Source organism: Delphinapterus leucas, chromosome 14, assembly GCF_059928025.1.
Source record: "Delphinapterus leucas isolate spDelLeu-1000000601 "Yukka" chromosome 14, BTC_Dleu_Yukka2, whole genome shotgun sequence".
Taxonomy (NCBI): Eukaryota; Metazoa; Chordata; class Mammalia; order Artiodactyla; family Monodontidae; genus Delphinapterus; species Delphinapterus leucas.
Genome location: NC_143142.1, coordinates 6,173,932 through 6,197,820, shown reverse-complemented (window position 1 = coordinate 6,197,820; position 23,889 = coordinate 6,173,932). Strand labels below are relative to the sequence as shown.

The following is a 23,889-nucleotide window of genomic DNA, read 5'->3' as shown; positions in this document are numbered from 1 at the left end:
GTTTGGCCTAAGTTTAAAGAATTACCACAGCTAATCCAAATTGGGAGAACTACAAGATGGATAACCAGTGGCTATGGTAGATACTCATTTGGACAGAAGTTGGAAGAAGGGAGATTTTCAAAAAAAATGAAGTTTAACTTTGGCGTTGTATCAGAAGAATTCAAAGTTTGATTTTAAAAAGCAGTCATTTGTGTTGCTAATACGAAAGCATTTCTACAGCTTTATTCTAACTCTAGAATATGCATTGTCTCTTGTGTCACCTGATATAAGAAATTCAGTAAAGCTATTCTAGAGCTCATTTATTTTTCATAACCTGCAAGTTCATAAAATAATCATAGCTTATTTCCACATCTAATTTTGCAGCGCCTTCCACAGTATTGTGACAGATCTTGTGAGGAAGCCCTTATTAAAGCCAGAGCAAACGTCTGTCCCAAAGAGGTTAGGTAAATGATAAAACAATTCATAAAAATAATCTGAAACCCTTTCCTTCAGGGTAAACCCCATTATGTCCCTCTGGCTTTCAAAATTATTTTTAGATGTGCATGTCAAACGTGTAGGATTAAGCTTGATAGGATTTAAGAATATTTCAATGATTCAAAATACTTGGCATCGGCCAGCAAACGTAAGTCAGGTTTTTAGTTAACCAATATGCAGTAACATTACTTTATCTCTATATTATGCTAGGATTAGGACCTTGTGATAAGCAAGCCCCCAGACTCACAGTTACGATCAGGGAACCTGCAGAAAGCAGGTTGTACAAATCTTCATGCTGCTTAGCAACGAGTTAGAGGTAGTAATCCACTGTGAAATTCGTTTCAGGTTCTAATGCTGTCGTGTAAATGGCCATGAAGATTTCTGAGCAAGTGTTTGAGCGCCCTCTGGAGGCATTCTGCACGGTTAAAACAACTCCTACAAAAGGTTCTCTTTAACAGCTCGAGTTGAGAACGCGTGGACTGGATGGCTGGCCTGGTAGGGGTGTAAGTGGGGAGCAGCGAGGGCCGAGGTGGAGCCCACGGGAGCACCGGTGCTTAGGGGGAGCAGGAGTCTCCAGCAGGCTGAGCATAAGACTGTGGTGGTGAGAGCGGAGTCACAGAGGGAGAGTCCTGCGAGATGAAGGCTGCGCCCGGAGGCGCTTCAGTGGCGTAGTGATGGGTGGAGGAGTAAGTGGGAAGTGGAGCGATAGAAGTCGGGAAGATAAGCCTGGGTGGGGAAATGGAGAGAGAGCATGGCAGCTAGAGAAGGCATAGGATTGAATACGGGTTTTCCTTAAGACGGAAGAGGCTTTGCGTTGGTTTAAACGCTGAGAGGAGAAAATAAGCAGAGATCAGATGAAATGGAAAGATGTGTAGGGTGGGGAGGGGGAGAGAGTCTCCCAGCCTGGGAGACTTGTTGGGGGAAGATGTTGCCTTTTATAGGGACTTCATATGGCGAATTAGTGATTTTCAGTTCATTGTGGGATGATAGGGAAATATTCCTGTTATGAGAGAATGTGGAATTGTCATCATGGAAATGGTTCTTATTCAAGCCAGGCAGGTGGTTGAGCTAAAAAAAAAATGGAGTCAGGATGTACCTTTAGCAGACACTGGTGTTTAGAAAGAAGGAATAAAAGAAATGGTCAGTGCCTTCAGCAAGGCCTGAGGAGAGGTGAGAAAGTGCAGGGAACTGGGGACGGAGGAGACGTGTGTAACCTAGAGTCAAAGAGTGAAACAGGAGCAAGGGTCTGGCCTTGCGCTCTGACGAGGAGGGCAATGGTTTTGTTTGGTTGGTTTTTCTGTTTTGTTTGGCTGCCCCACACAGCTTGCAGGGTCTTAGTTCCCTCACAAAGGACTGGACCCCAGGCCCTCGGCAATGAAAGCCCAGAGTGTCCTAACCACTGGACGGCCAGGGAACTCCCAGGGAACAGTTTTGCAGAAGAGGCGTTGTGGGGGTGGGGTATAGAAGGGAGAGTGGGTGTGTGGGGGGCAGGACCGGGAAGTAGAGGTCTGCAGGGAAGGCCAGCAGAGAAGGTGGGGAGAGGGCAGTGGTCGTAGCTGGAACAGACGGTGAGCTTCTCTGTGCTCACCCAGTGAGAGCCCTTATCAGCAGTGACTGTGGAAGGAGAATTATATTTGCCTTTCTGCTTTTACAGGTATAAGATTTAAATCTCGTATAACTTCTGAACTACCTCCTGTTTTTCTCAGATTAAGAATCTGGCCAAATGGGAGAGAATGTTTGGATCTGTTCCTGACATTCATGGGGACTCTTGCACAAGGAGAGAGTAAATGTGACCAATTTTTGATTTATTATTCTGACAGATGTCCTTCAAACATACAGGACCATTTGTAGCCTGAATAACATGTTTTCCCTTCTTTTTGGTAAAACTAATAGGATGGCTAGTAGAAGTTGTTTGGCTTCATTTTTGTAAAATATTACATTAAGAAAAAATAATAGACTCCTAATTCAGGACTACCAAAATTACAGTATGTTTAAATTTGGGAGGTGAGGGTTGATTTCTAACTTCAGACTGCTCAGTTTTGAGTATTAAGGCATAATATTTAAGTGTAAACTTCTGCAGAGGGCAGGGTGGGCAGGTTGCAGCTTACACCCAAGCATGTCTCCTTCCGCGGGACTGGTTTGCAGTCCTTAGAAGGCCTCAGCATTCTTATCTTCGGTGGCCTTTACCATGTCACATATCAAACGTATTAAAAAAATGTACCCACATCCCACATGAAATTAGCTTATACAAAACTTAATGAGTTAAGCTTCATTAGACTAGTTGTAGACATTAAACATTTATTAACTTTGATTTTATGATTTTATTTTCATATTTTACATCCAGTAAATATTTTTTTCAGGTCTCAAACGTTTTCGTAGGCCATTGAGATGCTCATAAGCCCTAGGGCCTGTGCCGAAGGAGCCTAGGGAATGAGACCCCCCCCCCCCGTTCTGTTGCGACATCTAGGCACGTCTGGCTGGGGTGGACTCGCCAGAAGTCTGTTTGTTGGAGGCACCGAGCTGCCTCCTGGGAAAACTCCATCCTCAGGGGAGCTGAAGTAACTGTTTTAGTTAGCGATTTTCTGTTGCAAGGAGCAGAGATCCATTCCATTTTAGGAAACGGGATATGGCGTAAGGATGCACCTGGGCCAGAAAACTGTCGTTAACTAAGGCAGCTCGGAGACAAGCAGTCTTTCCTATCGACAGTGGGGTCTCAAGGCAGCTGTCTTTCCTTTGTGTCTTTTTCCTCTTGTTGCCATCTGGTTTTTTCTTTTTTCCTATCCCATCTATCTTTTCTCTACCTTACTTAGAGATTCTACTTCCTCATGACTTTGGTTTGCTGTGATTGCTCATGACCGCTCCAGTTCCTTTGTACATAGTAACCTTTCAGCTTCATGTCTCCTGGCTAATCACCTCATTTTCAATATTGTTTAGATTCCTGAGAGAGAGAGATTGGGAATACAGCTTTGTTGCAGCTTTTACTGTCATTCCAGGCCACAGCAGAGGTCACTGTTAAGCTCATGGGTCAGGTGTCTGCACATAGTCTAAGACCCTGTGGTGAGGTGAGATGGAGCGGTTATATGGTCTGCAGCAGCTGGGCCTATCCTTAAAGCTGAGGCCGTTCCCATTTGTAGGATTTGCAGGCACCATGATTGGCATGTGTAATTCAGCAAGGAAGAAAAAACCTGGCCCCCTCTCAACCATTTGAAATTCCTGCCCTTTAAATTATATCCTATTAACAACCTTCATTCTGAGTCAACCCTTTTTTCCCATTTTAGAAACTAAAATCCCTAAATATATTGAAAGCATTTTCGTTTTTCCTTTTTCTCCCCATTTGATTCAGTCTCAGATGTTGCAGGGTCGCTCAGGGCAGTCTGTAGGACTCCATTTCTCATGTTAGTGGTTTCTGCTGAAGTGATAGAGCTGCTTCAGATGGATGTTAGCAGAGTTGGCTAAACTCCAGCCTCGTATCATTTGCATGTTTCCTTCCCCCCGATTTCTGGGGAGCTATATAGACACATAGTAACTTAGCACCGTCCCTAGATTCCCTAATATAGACACATAGTAACTTAGCACCGTCCCTAGATTCCCCAGATTCAGGAGAACGTTGCATCCGAACGTTAACGTGGCAGCAGTTTGATCCCTAACTCCCTTAATGTGTCATCACTTCCCGGGGAAAAGAGATGTTCCCCGAACTTTAAAATAGATCTTGGAATCTATACCCAAACTACTCTTAGCAGTTTTAGAATATAGCAGAGAGGGGAGGAAGTAGATGGAATAAATAAAATAATGATAATGATAGCTAATCTTCGTTGAGCCCTTAACAGTTTCTAGGCACTGTTTTTTGTTCTTTTGTTTTTTTTGGTGGTACGCGGGCCTCTCACTGTTGTGGCCTCTCCCATTGCGGAGCACAGGCTCTGGATGCGCAGGCTTAGCGACCATGGCTCACGGGCCCAGCCGCTCCGTGGCATGTGGGATCTTCCCGGACCGGGGCACGAACCCGTGTCCCCTGCATCGGCAGGCGGACTCTCAACCACTGTGCCACCAGGGAAGACCATAGGCACTGTTTTAAATACTTGTCATGCGTTAATTTATTTAACCCTTAAACTACCTTATAATGTTACCTTTCAAGGTCAGTTGCCTTTTATTATCTCCATTAACCCCGCTCTTAACCTCTTAGGTGAAGGTTGCACAGCTAGCGTGTGGTAAAACCAGGGTATGAACTCGTTCACCCTGCCTCTAGTCTCTGCTCCTTCAGCAGCCTCTCACCTGGAAAATAAGTGAGAAAAACAGTATTGATTTTAGACTCTCTAGGATTCCAGCCAATCCGAGTCAGTTACTCAGTATCCAGTGTGAACCTAAAAATCCATTTGGATAAAGTTCCTATCAAGAGGCTAATTATGATACTAGAATTCCTATATCTTGAAGGGAAGTTGTGCAGGCTTGCCTGGAATTTCCTTTCTAGAGTTTCTCAGGCTTTCTCATCCTCTGTTTGGCCCTACAGGCCTTGAATTCCATATTTTTATATAAATCCTAAATATAAGTGGGTCTACCTATCTTCTGAGCTGGGACCCCACATTTATAATAGTCAGCTCTTCAAAAAACTTTGTGATCCTAAATTCTCCATAATACAAACCTTCTACTTTTCTCTCTGCATGTTTCTAACCCAGCAGGATCCCGAGGCTTTTGTTGCCCTTCAGCCACTGTGGGCCCTGCCTCTGCCTCTTCTTCTGGAATGTCTTGGGGGTTTTGACTTCTGTCACTGTGGTAAGTTTTCCCCTTGTTTGACCGTTTTCCTTGATGGAGAATCGCCCTCAACTATTTCTAAACCGAGGCTGTCTCTGGAGTTTTTTCTAAGCATGTTCCCTTTCGGACTCAGTGAGGAAGAAAGTCTCCCTGTCTCATGATTTTTCTAAGAAAGCTCTTGCCTCTCTCTGGCTTTGAGGTCTCTAGGCCTTAGACAACTTTCCTTAACTCTGAAGACAGCAGAAGCACCTTTGTCCCATCTGGAGTTCCTCTTTGTACCTCTGGAGTTTGATTTTCTTGATTTCATGTAAGCCATTGGTTACTAAAGCTTTGCTCTCTCTGTTCCATATTCCTTTGCTGTCCTGAAGGCCTTCGGGACCAGAAACCTGCTTTTTAGACTGATGCCCTCCTGGTTCTCTTTCCCATTGGTCCTGTCTTCACTGAGATATCACAGCTTGTTTTTAAGCTGAGTTTGTTACTCCGTAAGTTTCTGGTGTTTTCTTCCAAAGTCTGAACAGCAGCTTTCTCCTTAAATTTGAGTTCCTGAAAGTCTTCTTACTGGGGACTCTGTTACATCAGTCTCTGTGCAGACATGATTCTGAGAGCAGCGTGTGTCCAGCACAAGCATTTTTTTCCTTCATTTTCTTTTGAGCCTTTGGATTTGTGATCATTTTTTAATAACTTTTTTTTTCCTTCAGCTTGACTCAAGAAGACAACATATATTTTACATAGGACAGGTATTTGTTCCTCTTTATTTGGTCATTGCTGAAATCCAAAATACTCCAGTTGAACACGCAGTCTGGATCGCTGTGGTTTACCTTCATGATAAAACTTTACATTCTTGCTATGCATGGCTGGGCAGCAAGAGGAAGGAGAACCCTGTCTCAGTGGTTGTTGGCCTGGGGCATGTGGCTTCTCATCTTTTCCCCTCACTGCCAGAGGTTGAGTTCTCAGCTCTGGGCCTCTCCCTGCCCTGACTTCATGTCCCTCCTGCACGAGGAGAACTGACTCAGTGAGATAAAGGACGTTTCAGTGGCCTTTGCCCTAGTGGGTGTAGATACCGTGCACAGTGAGAAGGTTAAGCCTGTGGGGAGGTGTGGTGTCTTTCTCTTTCCTGACTCTCCTTGGCAGGGTGGGAAGGCTGGGGCTGCTCCTGACCAGCCCAGGGGAAGAGAGGCTGCTCTCCTCTCTTCCTCCGGGTGCTGGCTGGGTTGACTTCCAGGCCACGGCCCTGTCTGGAAGCCTGGGCGAGTCTACCTGGGCATGGTGGCAAATGATCTTTCTCTCTTCTCTGTCCCTTTCTGGCTCCATTCTCTCTGGTGTTGACTTGGGTCCCCTCAGCCAGCCTCCTTTTTATGAGTAGTAAGACTTGAGATACAGGCCTAGTAGTTTATGAATTCCTGTTCTGCCCATAATTACTTTGGTCTCGAGCTCAAGGTTACCACTAACAGAGGGAAAAGGAGTTCTCCATGTGATCTAGCCCCACTGTGGAATGCTGCATCAGGAATGGGATTCACAGGCCTAGCTAATGATGACGTATTCATGTGTTTTGTATTTCTGGTTCAGTCCTATGCACATTTCTGCCTAGAGTTCCTGGAGGTGAGGAGTGTTCGCTGGGACCACTGGCCAAATTTGTTAGTAGTCTTTAATAGCGTACGTTTCCAAAATGGCACTGATCACCCTCAGGTGCTAGTCCTACCAGGTCAAAAGCCTGAACGCTGACATTCTGCACTGGGTTTTGTAACCATTCCCTGGCTCTTTTTGAGAGTGGGGTGGCGATGCATTTCTCTCCACGCTAATCCTGAATTCTGATGGCCATGGCCTGTGCGGCTGTAGGATTATGCTTGTCTCTATGTGGCTGTAGGAAGTTAGCTGCTCTTGCAGTTCGTGCTTCCTGAGTGAGCCTGCTGCACAGATCTGTCATGCCCATACATACTTACCTTGGTTTGCCAAACAGAACAAGTTACAAGTTGTGACCCAGGTATAAAAATAGCCAGAATCTGAGAGATTTAAAGTAGTCAAATTCATAGAAACAAAGCAGAATGGAAGGGGGAGTTGTTCAGTGGGTACAGAGTTTCAGTTTTGCAAAAAGATGAAAAAGTTCTGGCGAGGTTTCACAATAATGTGTACATCACATACTTAACACTGCTGAGCTCTACGCTGGAAAATGGCTAAGGTGGTACATTTTACTATGCAGTTTTAACCACAATCTTAGAAATGCATAAAAAAGACAGAATCCCAAATCTCTAATTTTCTGACCTGCCAACTACCGTTATACTCCCAATCCCAGCGTCACTGGGGACAGTCCTGTTAAAAATCCACTTTTCATTTCTGTCGCGGTCACCTGGCCCAGTCTGTGTGTATCCTTCCTTTAGCTGGCCAGGCCCTGTGTGACCTTCAGGTATTTCCTTTGCTTCTCCCTGAGGGTGGCTTGAGCTTTCTAGTCTCTGGGCCTTTTTCTTCTAGGCCTGAACATGGATTTTGTCCCTGTAGGTCTTACTCCTCCAGCAGTACGAGGAGGAATCAAGTCTGACAAACGAGAGTCATTCTCACTGCGCATTAGAGCTCCTCTGACCTGAGCCTGCTGTGCTTGCTGTCCTGGCCCTGCCCCGGCCCCGCTGCTGCGGGCCTTGGAGCAGGGGAATCCCCTGGCCCAGTTGTGAAAGGCTGGTCCCCTGAGGAAGACAAAGCCAATGGAATCAGCCAAAGGGAAGGGACAGGAAAAGGCAGGTTATGCAGGCGAGGGCACAGTCTTACAGGCTGTAGTGCTTAGGTGCATTGACTCTCTAAGCATCCTTGTTGTGTCCCGAAAAGCTTTTGTTCTCAGTCCCCCCTCCCATACCCCCCACTGCTTCCCGGTCTTTGCTGCTCCTTCCTGGGGACAGAATGAGGCAGAGGCCCTTAAGCCCTGTGAGAGCGAGAGTGAGCATCTGTATGACTAACAGTGGGTCTGACCATCCATTTCCTGGATGAGTGAGTTGAGGCTGAGAATGAGTGATCTGTGGCCACACAGCTGTTCAGTGTCAGATCAAGAATTTGAACTTAGAACTTCTTACTGCAAGCCCAGTGTTCCACCCACCAAATTATTATGATTCCTAATGTATATAGATGTTACACATTTACTAGATAAGGTAAACTTGGGCCTTATATGTGGTACTCACATAGGGGCCATCAGTGAAGCAAATCACATCGTGTCCCATTCCTTGGGCGTTCCTGTGTACAGTGTCGAAGAGCAGGAAACAGGTGGTGTGGTGGTGGAGTCCAGAGTGTGAGGAAATGTCACTGCAGTCAGAAGGATTTTAAGACAAGCCTATGAATAGAGAGTCAAGAAGGAAAAACTGCTGGGTAGAAGCGGGAGGTGCAGGAGACAGACACGAAGGTGTGAAAGCAGCGTTTGACTTGGAGCAGAGGAGGAACCGTAATTACTGGGAGACACACCGTGGGGTCTTGGGAGGCCTCTGCCTGTGAGATGAGGCAAATGAAGGAGTGTGTCATGCACTAGTCAAAATAAGGGAAATAAGGAAACTCACATTTATTTGGCTTCAGCCAAGCTGTGGGCACTCTGATAAGTACTTTCACACTTATTATCTTCTTTAATTATCACAGCAAAGGGTTGTAGACACGATTATCCATATTTTTACTGATCAGTCTTAGATCAGCCGGGGTCACACAGCAAGCGGCAGAGCCAGGCCCACGCCCCGCTGTGTCATTCCAGAGGTCATTTTTGTGGGAGGACTGGGCTGGAGGGAAGCTGAGGAGTATATACCTATGTCATCCTTTATCACCGTAATCACACAGGCAGTTGTCCTTCTCAGACTTCCTTCTCAGACTCAGAAGAAAACTTGGCCTCACTCCCTCCATACTTTTTGTTGCCCTTCTCCAGACCTAATTTCATAGCCTCTGAGATAATTTCTAGTTAAAGAAAAATACGGCACGGTTTCTTTTGTCTTTTATCTTTTTTCCATTAGGAGTCATTAAACCAAGTCACACGAAGAGCAGTTGTCCCAAGGACAGGAGGAAAGCAGCTCTCTTCCCTACGGATCATTAAAACCCAGAGCCCAGATCCTTAGCCATTGAGAACTTTATTAGGCGCGAGGTCAGGGAACCTAGGACTTTTAGCGTGTAAGGCCTCAGGATGTGTGGGCAGGAATAGGGGGCGGGGAGAGAGGAGCCCACACACGTGGGGCCCCAAGTAGGAAACGTGGTCGGGGTAGGGATAAGGTGGCCCCCTGGGAGATCCTGGGTGAGCGGCTGAGGAAGCCAGTGGCAGGGGCTCTCTTTTAGTGCTCAGGGGTCACACTGGATTGGGGTCTTTTCTCACCCACTGGTGGCAGGGAAGCAGAGAGGAAGGCATCAGAAGTGATGTAAAACCCACTGTTGTCATTAAAGGTGAGTTGGAGACTCCTGCTCAGACTCAGAAACTCCTTTGACCTAAAAGTTGGCCTCAGTGCCCTCGGGCAAACTGTCCCTATAAATTACCAAGGCAGCTTATCGTGGTGGATTCAGGAAGCGCTGCTTGAGCGCCAGGTCGGGGAGTGTTGGAACAGGGCTTAGGGCAGGTTACTGAGTAGACGCCGCGTGAATGGCAGCCAGTGGCTGGTGACTGACGGACCGTTTCAGGAGCCTGCTTTGAGGCCACTGTGGTTTTCCGAAGCGTGTGGTACGCCAGTGAGTAGGTGCAGCACGTGAGCACCTGAACTGGCCCTTAGGTGGATAGAAGCCTGGACCGTGTTGTGAGGCTGGGCATTTGGCCCCGGGAGATTTAGGCCCCGGAGAGAGCTGCGTGCTTGAGCTGCTGTAAGCGAGGCTCCCCTCTCAGCTTGGACTGCCTCCAGCTTCCCGTTCCGGAGGTCAGCCTGGGAGATGAGGAAGCCTGCGTTCTCACCTCTGTGAGTGAGAAGCACGCCTCAGGAACGCGGCCCGCAGTTGGGCCTTGCAGGGGTTGTCACTGAGGGCAGATGAGGTGTGGGGAGCGGACTAGCTGGAGGCCTTTGGGGCTGCTGTAGAGTGTTGAGGGAAGCCAGCCACCAAGGTGAGAGGGCTAGGACCTTACAAGGTGGCCTTCCCTGTGACCCGTGACCGTAGAGGTGGCCCGGGGCCCGTGCAGAGGGACCGTAATGAGGAGAAGCGGCCCTGGTAGCTTGAGAAGTGACGTACTGGGAAAAGTGTGGGAAATAGGAAGGGCCTTTTGGGCAGCCAGCCTGGGTGTCTTCCAGGCCGCTAATATCTTCTATTCAAGGACCGATGGTGATGTAGGAGCAAAATAGAGTGGGCTTGACATTCACAGTCCTAATCGATGCGTTACAAGTGACTGCTCTAATTAAGTTATTCTGAGACAGGTAGCCGAGCAGAGATGGGGTGGACTGGGCCTATGGAGCTTGAGTATCTAGGTCAGCTATACCCTGTTATGTGTAGTTTAGACTGGAATTTTCTGAACGTGTAGTGAGATGAACAAGGAGGTAGATGCTGCCTCTGTCGTGTGCCCAGGTCCCTGCAGCACACGGGGGATGGCCTTGAACTTCTTAGCCCTGTTTCTCTGCAGCATGCAGGCACCAGGGACCTGAACAGCCTTTCCATTTATTTTTTGTTGCCAAGGCCTGTAGAAAAGGGCCAAGCAGAGGTTCCTTAGCAAACCACTGCCCAATTACTATCTGAGTGAGTTGATTTGTGGGACTTCCTGATGGTTTGTGAGGAGGACGAGTTCCTAGCCATGCTGGGGACACGTTCCATGTTCTCTGTCCACGAACAGGGACATCCATTATGTCCAGGGGGAACCGTATAGGATAATAAGAATCACAGGGCCTTGGAACCGAAATCAAGGTCTTAGAGGAACACATTAGTGGCTTCTGCCTAATGGGATAATTTCTGAATCCTTTATAAAACATCTCTCTGGGTAAAGAGTTATTTCTTGTAGTGTTCATCTTTTAGTCTTCTCATGTACAAAACTTGACTTTGGGGTTATTGTAGAGGAATTTGGAGGGTATTTTTCTTACAACCAGAATAATGATGGCTGATGATGGAAATTACTAGCTATTAGTAAGTGTTCATCTTACAGTTTGTTCACATACTTTCAGCTTTAAAAAAAAAAGTCGGTTTGAGATGGAATCTCAACCCCTTTTTGGTCTTTGGATCCTTTTACGCTTTAAGAAGTGTCATTTAAGGACCTCAAAGAGCTTTCTGTCTGTGTGGGTTATGGGCATCGATGCTTATAATAGAAATGAAGACTAGAACTTCACAAAAAAATTAATTAAAAAATAATGACAAACTCATTACACATTAACACAAATTACATTTGTATGAAAAATAGCTATTTTCTAAAACAAGAAAACATCTAGTAGGAAGAGTGGCAATATTTACATCCGCTTCTGTGTTCAATCTCTGGCAATATGTTGTTTTAGCTGAAGTAGATGAAGACATCCAGCCTCACAGACAAGAGAATTGAAAAAGGGATTTCGGTAGCCTTTTCAGGTAATTGTGAGTTCATTTGTGACACGATACCGAAACTTGACAAGTGGTCGGTTCCTACAGGTTAGTTGCAGTGTACAGTCCTATCAGTGAACCTTTTGTACTGTGCTATGTTAAAAATCCCTGGTCTCTTTTGTACTTTGAATAGATCTTTTACCCACAATGATTTGTTACCTGACACGTTGGTCGTATGGGCAACACTGGTTCACTTTTTGCAGATCCTGAGAATGTTTATATGTTCCATTACATGTAATTTCAGAAAATTCACGGTAAGTGTTGCTGTCAGTCTCATCAGGAAAGTCTTCAAGTCTCAGGAAGCTGGAGAGCTCATGGTGACAGGAGTTTTCCAAAATCCCAATCTTCACTTGAAAGCTCGGATTTGACAGTTGGCAGTAAATACCATCAGTTTCCTGTTATCTGAGATGTCTGTCCGGCACCTAAGTCTGCATAGCAAGTGTGTAGTCACTCAAGTAAAAATGATGTTCTGTCGAGAAGAAGAGGCGGTTCAGCTTGCAGCTCAGACAGTTACATTTATACAAGTGCTTTTCCTTTAGGCAACCATTGCCCTTGGGTATGCGACCTGGTATGCTTCCATTTTAATCTAGAATATGATAAATATACATTGAAAATATATTTGTATGTATTTCATATCAATGTAATAAACATAATATGTTTAACATAAATGTAATAAATATAATAAAAGGGTCTAGATTTAGTAAAATTATTTTTTTATTGCTTCTTCAAGGATATTCTTTTTTTTTTTTTTTTTTTTTTTGCGGTACACGGGCCTCTCACTGTTGTGGCCTCTCCCGTTGCGGAGCACAGGCTCCGGACGCGCAGGCTCAGCGGCCATGGCTCACGGGCCCAGCCGCTCCGCGGCATGTGGGATCTTCCCGGACCGGGGCACGAACCCGTGTCCCCGGCATCGGCAGGCGGACTCCCAACCACTGTGCCACCAGGGAAGCCCAAGGATATTCTTAAGTGAAACTTTGGCTTACTGTGAGCCCCTGGAGGTGAAGAACACTTTGACTACAGGTATCACTTGGTGCCTCCGCCGTAGGGCTCTGTGTGAGGGGCCTGAGGAGTCGGCAGTTTACCAGCCAGTACTTCTGCACCCTCCATGCAAGTGTCAGCACAGTGAAAAAAGTAAACTACATCTTACTGTTATTTTGAAAATCATTTTGATCTTGTTTTATAAGGGTTTTGGAACCCCCAAGAGTCTTGGTTTTTGAGAATTGCTGGTCTGCGACAGTAACTGGAAAGAACTGAGCTTCCCGAGGTTGGACAGTTGTTCAGTATCCCATGTTCACAAGTTGGGTTTTTTGCAAGAGACTCAACTTGTGGCTGGTGGACTGATTTCAGCCTGCTGACGTTTTATTTGTAGGAATGAATGCTTTTAAGGGGAGTAGGTGGGAGAGACCCCCTAGCCCCTGATGTCTTAAGCCGGACAAGAGCACACGGTTATATTCCCTATCGGATCCCAGAAGGCATCTGACTTCGTGCGCCTTGCTGGAGCATGGTTTTAAGGTGAACCAGGCCGTTTGTCAGGCTCTTGGCTTAGTGTGTTGTAGGAGAGGCCTTGAACCTGGAGTGAGTGAGGAAAACAGAATGTGAAGGACGTATTTTAGAGCATACTTCAACATTTCTGTGCGTAGCAGGGACAGAGGAGAAGGAAGAGATGGATACCACGGCAAACCCAGCTGACTCTGAGCTAGGAAATTGGATAAAAGAGGAGCTTTTAGGGAAAAGAATTTCTTTGTCATTCTGTAGCCAGTATTTATTAGCATTTTCCCCAACTCAGGAGGGGAAGGTCTGGGGACTCGGTTTTCACTGTGGGAGGATAGAGCACCCTGATTTATTGGCCCATCAGTGCTGCGTAGACAGGGAGAGGTGATCCCGAACAGGAAGTGAGCGTGCAGTCAGGAAAGCGTATGGACGCTGGGAGGTGACAGGTTGACGGCTGAGCACTGCAGGTTCCTGAAGCCACCCTCCAGTAAACAGCATGCCTTCCCGATGTTCAACGAGTTGAGGGAAGGACGGGGGAGAGTTTATGGGGCCTAGGCTTGTGCATTGTCTCATTTCATTTTTGTAACAGCCCCGAGAGATGGATATGAGTACCATTTCTCTTTTACGTTTGAGGTAATTGAGTCTTAGGCTTAAGTGAGTTGCTTAAAGTCACACTGTTGGTGGAAGAGCTGGCAAGTGTGTGTTTTTTGCAGGATAAAAAAGGTTGGCAGAAAGTGCTACTTCTTGGGGTGAGAGGCGGCTTTCAGTGGGCTGAGCGTTGGAAGGAGTGGGGGCAGCTGGGGACGCGGGACTGGCGCTGCACAGAGACTCACGCTCTCAGGATCATGCTGTCGGATTGACTGTAGGTTTTCCTTGGCTTTGACGAGTGTAGAGGAAGAGTGGAATCTTATTTCTTTTTGGAATGTTTTCTAGCGATCAGGACTTCTGGGTGAGGCTGGAGCTTTTTCATGTTCTTGGCCCATTAGGGGGCATGTAGTCTTCCGACTGCTCTAGCAGGTGATCCCTTGGCAGGGTTTATGATGATTTCGGGAGATGTGGAGTCACGGTTGCTGTGGGAAGGGGAGTGGCAGGGACGGGTGAGTGGAGTTTTGTATGCTCCCCACCCTGTCCCAGGCTGTGACACGCAGGCAGGCTCTGTCTTGGTCCCGTGGGAATGAGCCACACTCCCTCACTGGCCAGGCCCTGAGGAGGGATTCCTACGGCTGAGGTGGCCACAGCAGAAACTACAAATCAGTTAGAAAGCCTCCCCTCTCATTTCCAGACGGAATATTCTTTTCCATTGCTGCCCACTCCCCTTTGATTTTGAACCTTAGAGTTTTATTCTAAGGAAGTGTCCTTTCACATCATAATCTGGTAGAGGTAAGAGAGGGGCAGAGCCCCCCTTTTGCCTTCCACATGCTGAACGTGTGCTCCTAGGCTTGGTGGTTCTGGTTGTCTCTAGACACTTGCCCTTCTCTAGGCCAAGACCCTCTGTCCTCCTACCCTTCGTGGTTAACTCGGTTTGTCCTTTCGGTTTCAGTCTAAAAGTAGAGTTTACTAGAAGTCTTCCTTGTCACGAAAGACTAGTTAGGATGCCCCCCTTCGTGCAGCTGTGTCCCTGGGGCCTGCTCGGCCACAGCACCGCTTGCATGATGCTGGGCCTGTCTCCTTCCCCTCCTAGACTGTAAACCACATGAATGCAGAAGCCGTGGCTGTGTTGTTCTTCATAGGATCTTCCAGAGTGTAGCCCGCTGCCTGACAAATGCTGGGTGCTAAATGTTTGTGGAACGTATACCTGCATGCATGCATGTGCTGATCTTGCATCTGAGTTCAGTTTCCAGGACTGTTGCATCAGTGGTGGCTTTCTTCTAGGCCTGCTTCTGGGTGAGCTGGATTCTCTTGAGTATCATTTATAAATCAAACACTAAACAACATGGCATGAACCAACATGTGTTAGGGCAACTGGGAACACAGGGATCTTCCTGTAAAGCACTTCCCAGTAATTAAGAGACCTGGAAGTTGATTTGGAGTCTTTATATTTCACAGTGACTAGTCTAGGGCATCATCACCTGAGCTACGGCACTTTGGTTATCTTTGAGAATCTTCTCCAGGCCCCATGACACAATGCCTGCTCTACAAGTGGGGGAGATGAGTCACATGGCCGGTGCAGCGCACTGCAGTTGGTGGTGGGGTTTTTGGTTGAGGCTGGAGGCATAGGAATGTCTTCTTTCCTATTCTGTTTCATTTTTATCTTTCCCAGAAAGTGTGCCCTTATCCCTTCGAGTGGCAGAACTATAAACCACATGTTCTGGCAGATCTGGTTCTAGATAGGAAGTTAGTTTGATCTCTGTTGACACAGATTTAACTGATGTATTAAAGAGTCTGCTACTCTAGGGTGGGGTTATTTATATTTAATGCTTTATAGGAGCCATCATACTGTAGAAGGACCGCGGTACAGCGCACAACAGCAGCCGGCCTGGTGCGCGGGTGCAGTCTGAGGGCGAGGCTTCTGGTGCCAACTCCTTGACGAGCGTGACTGGATTTCTCTCCTGCTGGGTCAGGGTGGTTGGTCTTGATTTCACGTCCAGCCTGTACTGAGTGTGATCCAGATCCGAGTCAGCGTTCTGGAGCGCCTGCTGGTCGCCATTGCCCGGCCTGCGTCTCTGTGTTGGGTGGTTGGCTCTGCTGAGTGCAGCCACACTGACGCCTCCCGTCAGCCCAGCACCAGGCCCTGTGGGACAGTGACTCTCAGTGTCTTGCTCGCCTGCTCTTCTGTTCGTTCTTCAACACCTGCCCTGTGCAGCCTGGGTCCTTCTATTTTGCAAGCATCGGATCATTTTAACAAGAAGTCTGTGAAAAACTAGTTCGCCCGTTTTTCCTGTGCAGAATCATATTCTGGGGACAGCTGTGTAAAAGAGAGTAATACGTGAAAGACGTACACAGAAGTAGTTTAAATAATCCTCTTTCAAAATCCACATTCAGAATCTCCCTCCCCAGCACAGTGTCCTGAGCTTCCTCCCAGGGTGGAGGGACTGTTATCTTCAAGTTCTGCAACAGATTCAGGCCGAAATTTGGAGAGAAAATCAGCGTCCCCCCCTCTGTACCTTCCTCTTGACCTTTGCCCCCTGCAGATGTGACCAGAGTGGGCTCCTCTCCCTGCAGGCATATCTGCCTGCAAGGAAATTCAAGGCCACTGCAGCAGACGCAGTGCCTCAGACCACAGTCCAGTAGTAGTGTTACCTCCTGAGCGCAGTGGTGGTTGAATCTGCGTCTAGAGTTGAGAGCTCTTGGCCGGATCAGCACTCAAAGGGCAACAGCTCCGTTCTCCCAGCCCGTTAATCCTGCGTCTCTGTTTCCAGATGACCCTTTCCAATGCCAGGGCCCAGAGCTTTTGTTCTCTCAGGGCATAGTTTCTTTGTATTTAGGACTCATTTTTTTACTTCCTCGCATTTCAGCCACAGTTGTTTATTAGCTGATCCCTCACTTCTGACTGTGCTGGGAGATGGGTACAAATTCAGGTATTGTTTGGTGTCACAAGGTTTAGATGAGGCACAGCTGCTAATGGACAAACTACAGGGAGAGAAGAGGGCTCTTTTCATGGAAGGTGGGGACTTGAGGCAGATGGGCTACTTGAAGCTTTCTTCCTGTCACTTCTCAGCCGGACTCTAACCTTCCTGTTTGGGAGGTTCTCCTCAAATATAAATTGAAGGCTTGTACTGCTGAGGGTGCCCCTGAGGTCTCGTGGACAGATGGGACATCACTCGTGGCAGTGCCAGGTGACCTCAGTGCAAGGTTCCTTCCTCCTCAGGTCTCCCAGGTGGCCTCACAGTCAAACAATGGGCTGTCCCCTTGAAAGCCATTATGGGACATTGGATAGGAGACGTCGTCTTGAGTGAGAGAATCTTGGGGACATTGTGCCCTTGGAATCTGTAGAATTCTGTGGCATCTACCTACTCACTGGGTTTACAGTCTCCTTTGTATGGATGGAAGCAGTGAGGCAGGTGCTATTTTAGGAAAGGCTACAGTGAGGATCCTTGGTGGTGGTTTGTCCTTCTTTTGTTTTTTGGTTGGTCACATGGCAAATTTGCTGGAGGTTCTTTTGCTTGAGCTTTTTCCTGCAGAATGTAGCTTGCCCTCATGCGGTGAGACTTACATGTGTGTCCAGGCATTTTACCTGGAAGGAATGGCAGTACCTGACTCCTCGTCCAGAGAAACTGGTGGGAGTTCATGTACGACAACTGTAGGAGTTTCACATCGCTGAGCTTGGTGTTTCCACCCTTCTGAGCAGAGTCAGCCTCTCCTGAGGCCAGTCTGGATGGATGCCTTGACCCTCACTGCTTCATTTCTGAGGGAGGGCACCAGGAGAACCGCATGGCGTCTCGGTTAATTAGCTCAGGAGGGAAGGAGGGTGGAGTGCAGCACTGCTCCCTGTGTCCCCTGCTTGTCACCGTCACCTTCCCTCTGCTCTCCAGTGACATCTGCGGTGCACACGTTCTCACGTGCTCAGGATTGATTGGGGAAGTCACAGCCATTGGAGGATTGCATCTGTTTAGTTCAGTTTCACCTCTGTGCAATGTGCCGGGTTCTGGGATCAGTTTGTCATTGCAAGAGGAGCAGGAAAAGAATGTTTTCCCAACATGAACCAGTTTTGTTATCATGGAAAATTACAGACATACACAAAGGAAGATAGATTAGCTTATTCATCATTTATCCATCACCTAGAAGCAACAGTTACAACAATCCTCCCTCATTTGCTTTGTCTGTTGTTTTTATTTTGGCCAAAGCATTTTAAGACACATCTCAGACATCATGTCCTTTCATCCTTACAAACTTCAGTATAAATCTCAAAAAATACAGACATTTGTTTACACAACTGCAAAGGCATTGTCACACGGAATACAGTGAGCAGTGTTCCTTGTGTCATCTGATACCTAGTCCCTAACGGTGCTTCCCCAGTTGTCCGTTTTAGCAGCTGGCCTATTTGAATCAGATTCTGAAGAAGGTAGGTCTTCAAGTTACATTTGGCTGTTAGGGTGGTTCTATCTCAAGTCTTTGTAATCTAGAGCAGCCCAGCGCCCCCTCCCCCTTGCTCCATGCCATTTACTTGTTGCAGAAATGGGTAGCTGTCCTGTGGACTGCGTCACATTTTGATATTTTTCTGCTGGTATCCTGGTAGTTCCTCTAGCCCTCCTAGTTCCTTCAAATAAAAATGAGTCCTGGAGGCGTGTTTGGCAGGAATGTTGCAGGTGACGCTGTGTGTTTCCTGTTGCCCCTTGGAGTTACGCTGACATCATGGATTGGTGGGTTCAGGGGTTGACAGCCAGATCCTCAAAATGTAAAAAGTTCTTGATCAGCCTTTCATCTGACGTTTTCACCCATTTCTTACCGTGGTCTGAATCAGGCATTTCGTTAGGGTTGCGTGTTTCCTAGCTGGATTGTTGCATCATCTTGAAAGATAGTTCATAGACGAAGGATTTTTCATTCTTTCCTTTTAGTTGCCAAGTGTCAAAAAAGGTAAAAATTGGTGTCCTGTAACTTTCAGTTTAGTCTAGTGCCTTGAGTCTGTCTCTCTGCCTCTGTCTGTCCCTCTCTTTCTTTTTCCGCTCCTCCCCAACCCTTGTCGTCATTGCGAACTCGGGGGTTTTGTCTATTTAGTGTGTTTCAGTGGATTGCATTCATTGTTCCTTTTGATGCTTAGTTGTCCCATTTTTGGCCTGCAGGAGTCTCTTCATGAATTGGCATCTGTGTTCCTTTGCCATGACTCTCTTACATTCTGGCATAACAAGGTGTCCCAGGCTCACTTCATAAAGTGCTGCTCTTGAGACCAGGCATTCTGCAAGGGTCCCTGTGCCATTTGGTGGAAAAGGGTCTATAAGGGAAGGGACCATTGCTGTCGGTTGTCATTGCTTCCAGGCCTTTTTGATGGACAGCCTTAAGAAAAAAAAAGATATGAATTCAAACTGATGTTTCTAAGTCAAATTTTACGTTATAGGATTTTTTTCCTTACCTTTGATTTTATATTTGTATCTCATTTGTTTCACCTCGAATCTTGGTTCCTAACAACATTACCGTAATGACTTATTTGCGTTATCCTACTTTATAAAAACACCACCGTTATTATAACTAAGTTAAACTATTGAAAGACGTTTGACTTCTTTGCAGCTTTGTTTATCAACAGAATGTCCCCCTGAGTATGTGTGATCAGTCTACTGTACTCAAAAGTCATTTGTGGATATGTCACCAACTTGAAAGTTAAGGTTCGTTTTCTTCATTTTGTTTTCAAAATTTAGGGATTGCTTTTCTTGTTTATTTAGTTTTATTTTTTGAATTTATAAAGATACATATGTCTCCAAAGTCAAAACTACAACACAAGTTACATTCAGAGAAACTTTACATCATCCTTTTCTCCTTCCTCCCATTTAAATTCATTTTGTATTAAACAGAAATAGATTCACAGACATAGAAAACAAACTTATGGTTACCAAAGGGGATAATGGGGGTGGGAAGATAAATTAGGAGTTTGGGATTAACGTATACACACTACTATATATAAAATAGGTGAACAACAAGGACCTACTGTATAGCACAGGGAACTATACACAATATCTTGCAATAACCTTTGATGGAAAATAATCTGAAAAGGAATATATATATATATATGTATAACAGAATCACTTGCTGTACACCTGAAACTAATAGAACATTGTAATTAACTATACTTCAATAAAAAATTCATTTTGTATTATCCTTCTCCATGTTTACTTTTATACATCATGTAAAGAAATATTTAAATAATTCATATTCCCCTCTTTTTTTGCACAAAAGATAGCATGTTTGAGCTATTATTCTATGCCTTGTGTGTGTTTTTACTGAACAGTGTTATCGGGGTTCACTCACATCAGTACATCATGCTCTTCCTCATTCCCTGTCTTAAATGGCTGAGCAGTAGTTCACGGAATGAAGTCCCAGAGCTGATTCAGCCACTCCCCAGTGGACGGGCCTTGGGTTGCTGGCAATTTTGCTGTTACAAGTACTGCCTCAATAAACTGGGCCATCAGTCATTCCTGTGTTGCAGTATATCTTGGGATAGAGCTCTAGAAGTGTGATTACTGGGTCAGAGGATAGATGCATATATACTTTTTCAGACATTGACTATATTTTTTTTGCTGAAATTTTGTTTATCTAGTTGAATTTCATTGTTCTAACACTTCCATCTAGAAACAGTGCAATTTATTTTGCAATTTTAATGTTGAAGAAATCTCAATCTCTCATGTACCCTATCTTTATATAAAACATATTATGGAGAGTGTTATTTTAAGATCTGTTAATTTCATTAATTAATTGAAGTATCACTTACTGAGTATAAAGTACAGGGCATGAAAAGGTGGCTACGGCATCCTAAACCTCAAAAGATTTCAGATTGAATATTTTGGAATTTTCTTCTGTTTCCTCTCCTTCTATTTGGTATATATTTCGTCCCATGTTGGTTATCAAAAGCCTGGTAACAAGGCACTGGAAAATGTACCTTTATCTGCTGTAGAAGATATAGATGTAGAAGATATCTGCTGCTTTCTTAAGCAGGCCACGTCTGCAGGAGAGAGGCGGTGTCATAAGTACTCTGGAGATGCATTCAACAAATGCTAACTGAAACACCTCCCCACCTCCCTTTGCCAGGATGTAACAGCGAGCAACATACAGAGTTCTTCCCTCCTGGCATTTATAGTCTAGTACGGGACACAGAACAAGAAGCAAGGAACCATAAGATAATTACAAGTTCTCTGTGCTTTGAAGGAATCAAATAAGAGGTTAAAATAGAGCCTTAGCCAGGGGCCGCCTTTACGTAGGGGAGAGGCGGCTCACACACCAAGCCACGCGTGAGGTCGGGGAGCTTGGGGGCAAGGTCATGCAGGACCTTGGTTTTTAGGTTAAGGATTTGGATTTTAAGTACATCAGGAAACCATGGAGGACAGTTAAGCAAGGGAATGACATTTGATGCTGTCATATATTTATTCTTTCTGTGGATTGGGAGGTGACTCGATATTATGTTTCAGCTCCAGAAGCAACATTTTCCCTTCTGAAGTTCCAAGTGGAGTGCGTTTTCCTTCGTGTGCCTTTTATGCAGGACAGCTGCTTCTCATACTCACATGTAGGTCTTCTGAGGATTTCTTTTCTTTTTCAGTAGTATTCCCTTGATGTTGCTCAGATAATTACAGTAAGTGCTTGTAATTGGATTATGTACTTGGGCTGTGAACAGGAGCATGATATCTACAAATTCTCTTCTTCAGACCTGCAAATCCAAGAGACACGTCTCTCTGGAAGATAAGAGCTCCTTCCTCAAGATCAAAAAAGGTCTGTGTTACTGCTGTCACGTTTATAAAATTAATTATGGAATCCATAGCAATTTTCTGGACAAGAAAGGCATTTTCAGTGTAAGTATTTATGTTTCTGTTATAGGAGACTGCTGGAGTGACACCTGCGTAGGGAATCCTCACCAGGAAGGACTGACACACCTGGACCCAAGGCGCTGGCTTCCCGGGAGGCTCCTGTCTGATGTGCAGGAGGCAGGATGTCATTGTGACTCTGCAAGGGGAGGCTCCTGGTGACCGAGACCAGCACGCAGTATCACACCCTTGGCTACAGGGGACACTGTGCAGACCTTTTCCTGCAACTGAGAAGTACGAGATTATTCTGCAAGAGGAAGATTCCAGGGGCTTAAAAACGCAAAGGTTTCTACCTTGGGAGCCCCTTGGAATGTTGGCAGCTCAGGATCTCAAAGAAAGTTCTGTGTTAACGAGTTACAGAGTCCACGTGGAAGTAAATGTCACTTTCTAATCAATAATAATACCGAGTGAGGAGCACTATGCAGGGAGGAACCTTCCATAGAAAGACAGGCAGGGGAGAGCTTAGGCCGGCCTCGAACCTCCCGAGCAGAGCCAGCCTGAGATAAGCACCAAAATGGCCAAGTGAGAGACTCTGTGAAATAGCAGCCCTGTAACTGTAGTAGTTGTGAGGAAATCTTCTCCGCTAAATCACGATACCAAATAGGAAACATGATCTACAAGTGCCCCATGTGTAGGGAATTCTTCTCTGAGAGAGCAGATCTTTTTATGCATCAGAAAGTTCACACTGCTGAGAAGCCCCATAAGTGTGACAAGTGCGACAAGGGTTTCTTTCATCTGTCAGAGCTCCATATCCATTGGAGAGACCACACGGGAGAGAAGGCGTATAAATGTGATGATTGCGGGAAGGACTTTAGCACCACGACAAAGCTCAATAGACACAAGAAGATCCACACGGTGGAGAAGCCCTATAAGTGCTACGAGTGCGGCAAAGCCTTCAACTGGAGCTCACACCTTCAGATTCACATGAGAGTTCACACAGGTGAGAAACCCTATGTCTGTAGTGAGTGCGGAAGGGGCTTTAGCAATAGTTCAAACCTCTGCATGCATCAGAGAGTCCACACCGGAGAGAAGCCCTTTAAATGTGAAGAGTGCGGGAAGGCCTTCAGGCACACTTCTAGCCTCTGCATGCATCAGAGAGTCCACACAGGAGAGAAGCCCTATAAATGCTATGAGTGTGGGAAGGCCTTCAGCCAGAGCTCGAGCCTCTGCATCCATCAGAGAGTCCACACCGGGGAGAAGCCCTATAGATGCTGTGGGTGTGGGAAGGCCTTCAGCCAGAGCTCGAGCCTCTGCATCCACCAGAGAGTGCACACGGGGGAGAAACCTTTCAAATGTGATGAGTGTGGGAAGGCCTTCAGTCAGAGCACCAGCCTCTGCATCCACCAGAGAGTGCACACAAAGGAGAGAAACCATCTCAAAATATCAGTTATATAAAGCGTTTTGCTAAGAGATGAAAATCCTAAAACCCATAAGTGCCACTAGGAAGGAAAACCCTGTAAATACCTACATTGACCCAAGAAATTTTTACAGCAAGCCCCAGCAGAACATTGTTTTCCAAGAGGCACGTGTGAGGTTGATTTTTTTGGATTCATGCCAAGTGTGTTCCACAGCTTGACTTTGAATCTGGAATCCCTCCGCGTGTTTGCCCAGGACAGGCTGTGAGGTCCCAGTCGTGGGTGTGCGTTTCCTGGGATTCTGGCGCGATGCCTCCATAGTTGAAACACTACACAGGAAACCATGATCCTTGCCCAGCCTCCTGAGTCACCTTCTGTCTACACTTTACCTAAAAGTTACCCCAGATACTCCCGCATTTCGGGAGCTCATGACCGACCTTCTCTTGATCCAAGCATACTGGTGAATGCATTTGAAAACGGCCAGCTCTCACGAAGTAGTGCTCTGGTATTTCTGAGGTTACCACTCGATTCAGCCTCTACGTATCTGTCCATATATCCCGTTACTTCTGAACTCACTGTACCTGTATATCCTCAAAATACCCATAAATATCCACCCCTTCCTAGATGGCATTAAATTTCATTTTAGATTTTAGGTGACTCATAATTTCCATTTACTTTGTTGGCGAAATCATTGGCAGACATACATGCCCTTGAACTTTTCTTTAATTTTGTGAATTCTGCTAATCACTGTGTCTCTGTTAGTCAGACTTAATTTTCTAGTGGCTACATCACATATTTTTAACTTGAATTTTTTTGGAAATAGCTGAATGTAAATAGGGAGGAAGAAGCAAGCAAAGTTAGAACTCTTCTCCATCCAGAATTGCCCTCTCAGGCTCCTTTGG

The 23,889-nt window shown here is 46.0% G+C and overlaps 2 protein-coding genes across 15 annotated transcripts in view; both read left to right on the top strand.

Moving 5' to 3' along the window:
- The window catches only part of LOC149747538 (uncharacterized), a 32,916-nt gene extending 10,877 nt beyond the window's left edge, over positions 1-22,039 (top strand). The window contains exons 3-7 of one of the 14 annotated variants that reach the window (XR_016387459.1): positions 5,145-5,241; positions 19,370-19,448; positions 21,243-21,337; positions 21,477-21,540; positions 21,646-21,693. Coding sequence is in view for 6 of the 14 variants with exons in the window: in XM_089894401.1 (XP_089750527.1) it covers positions 21,477-21,540; positions 21,646-21,794 (213 nt within the window). In the remaining 8 variants the exon portion in view is untranslated. The other 13 variants (XR_016387463.1, XR_016387462.1, XR_016387460.1 and 10 more) reach the window with 13 other exon arrangements.
- On the top strand, positions 21,823-23,637 carry ZNF664 (zinc finger protein 664). Its single transcript, XM_089894400.1, has one exon. It carries the CDS (start codon positions 22,242-22,244, stop codon positions 23,025-23,027), a length of 786 nt encoding a protein of 261 aa, XP_089750526.1. The 5' UTR covers positions 21,823-22,241; the 3' UTR covers positions 23,028-23,637.
- The last annotated feature ends 252 nt before the right edge of the window (positions 23,638-23,889 follow it).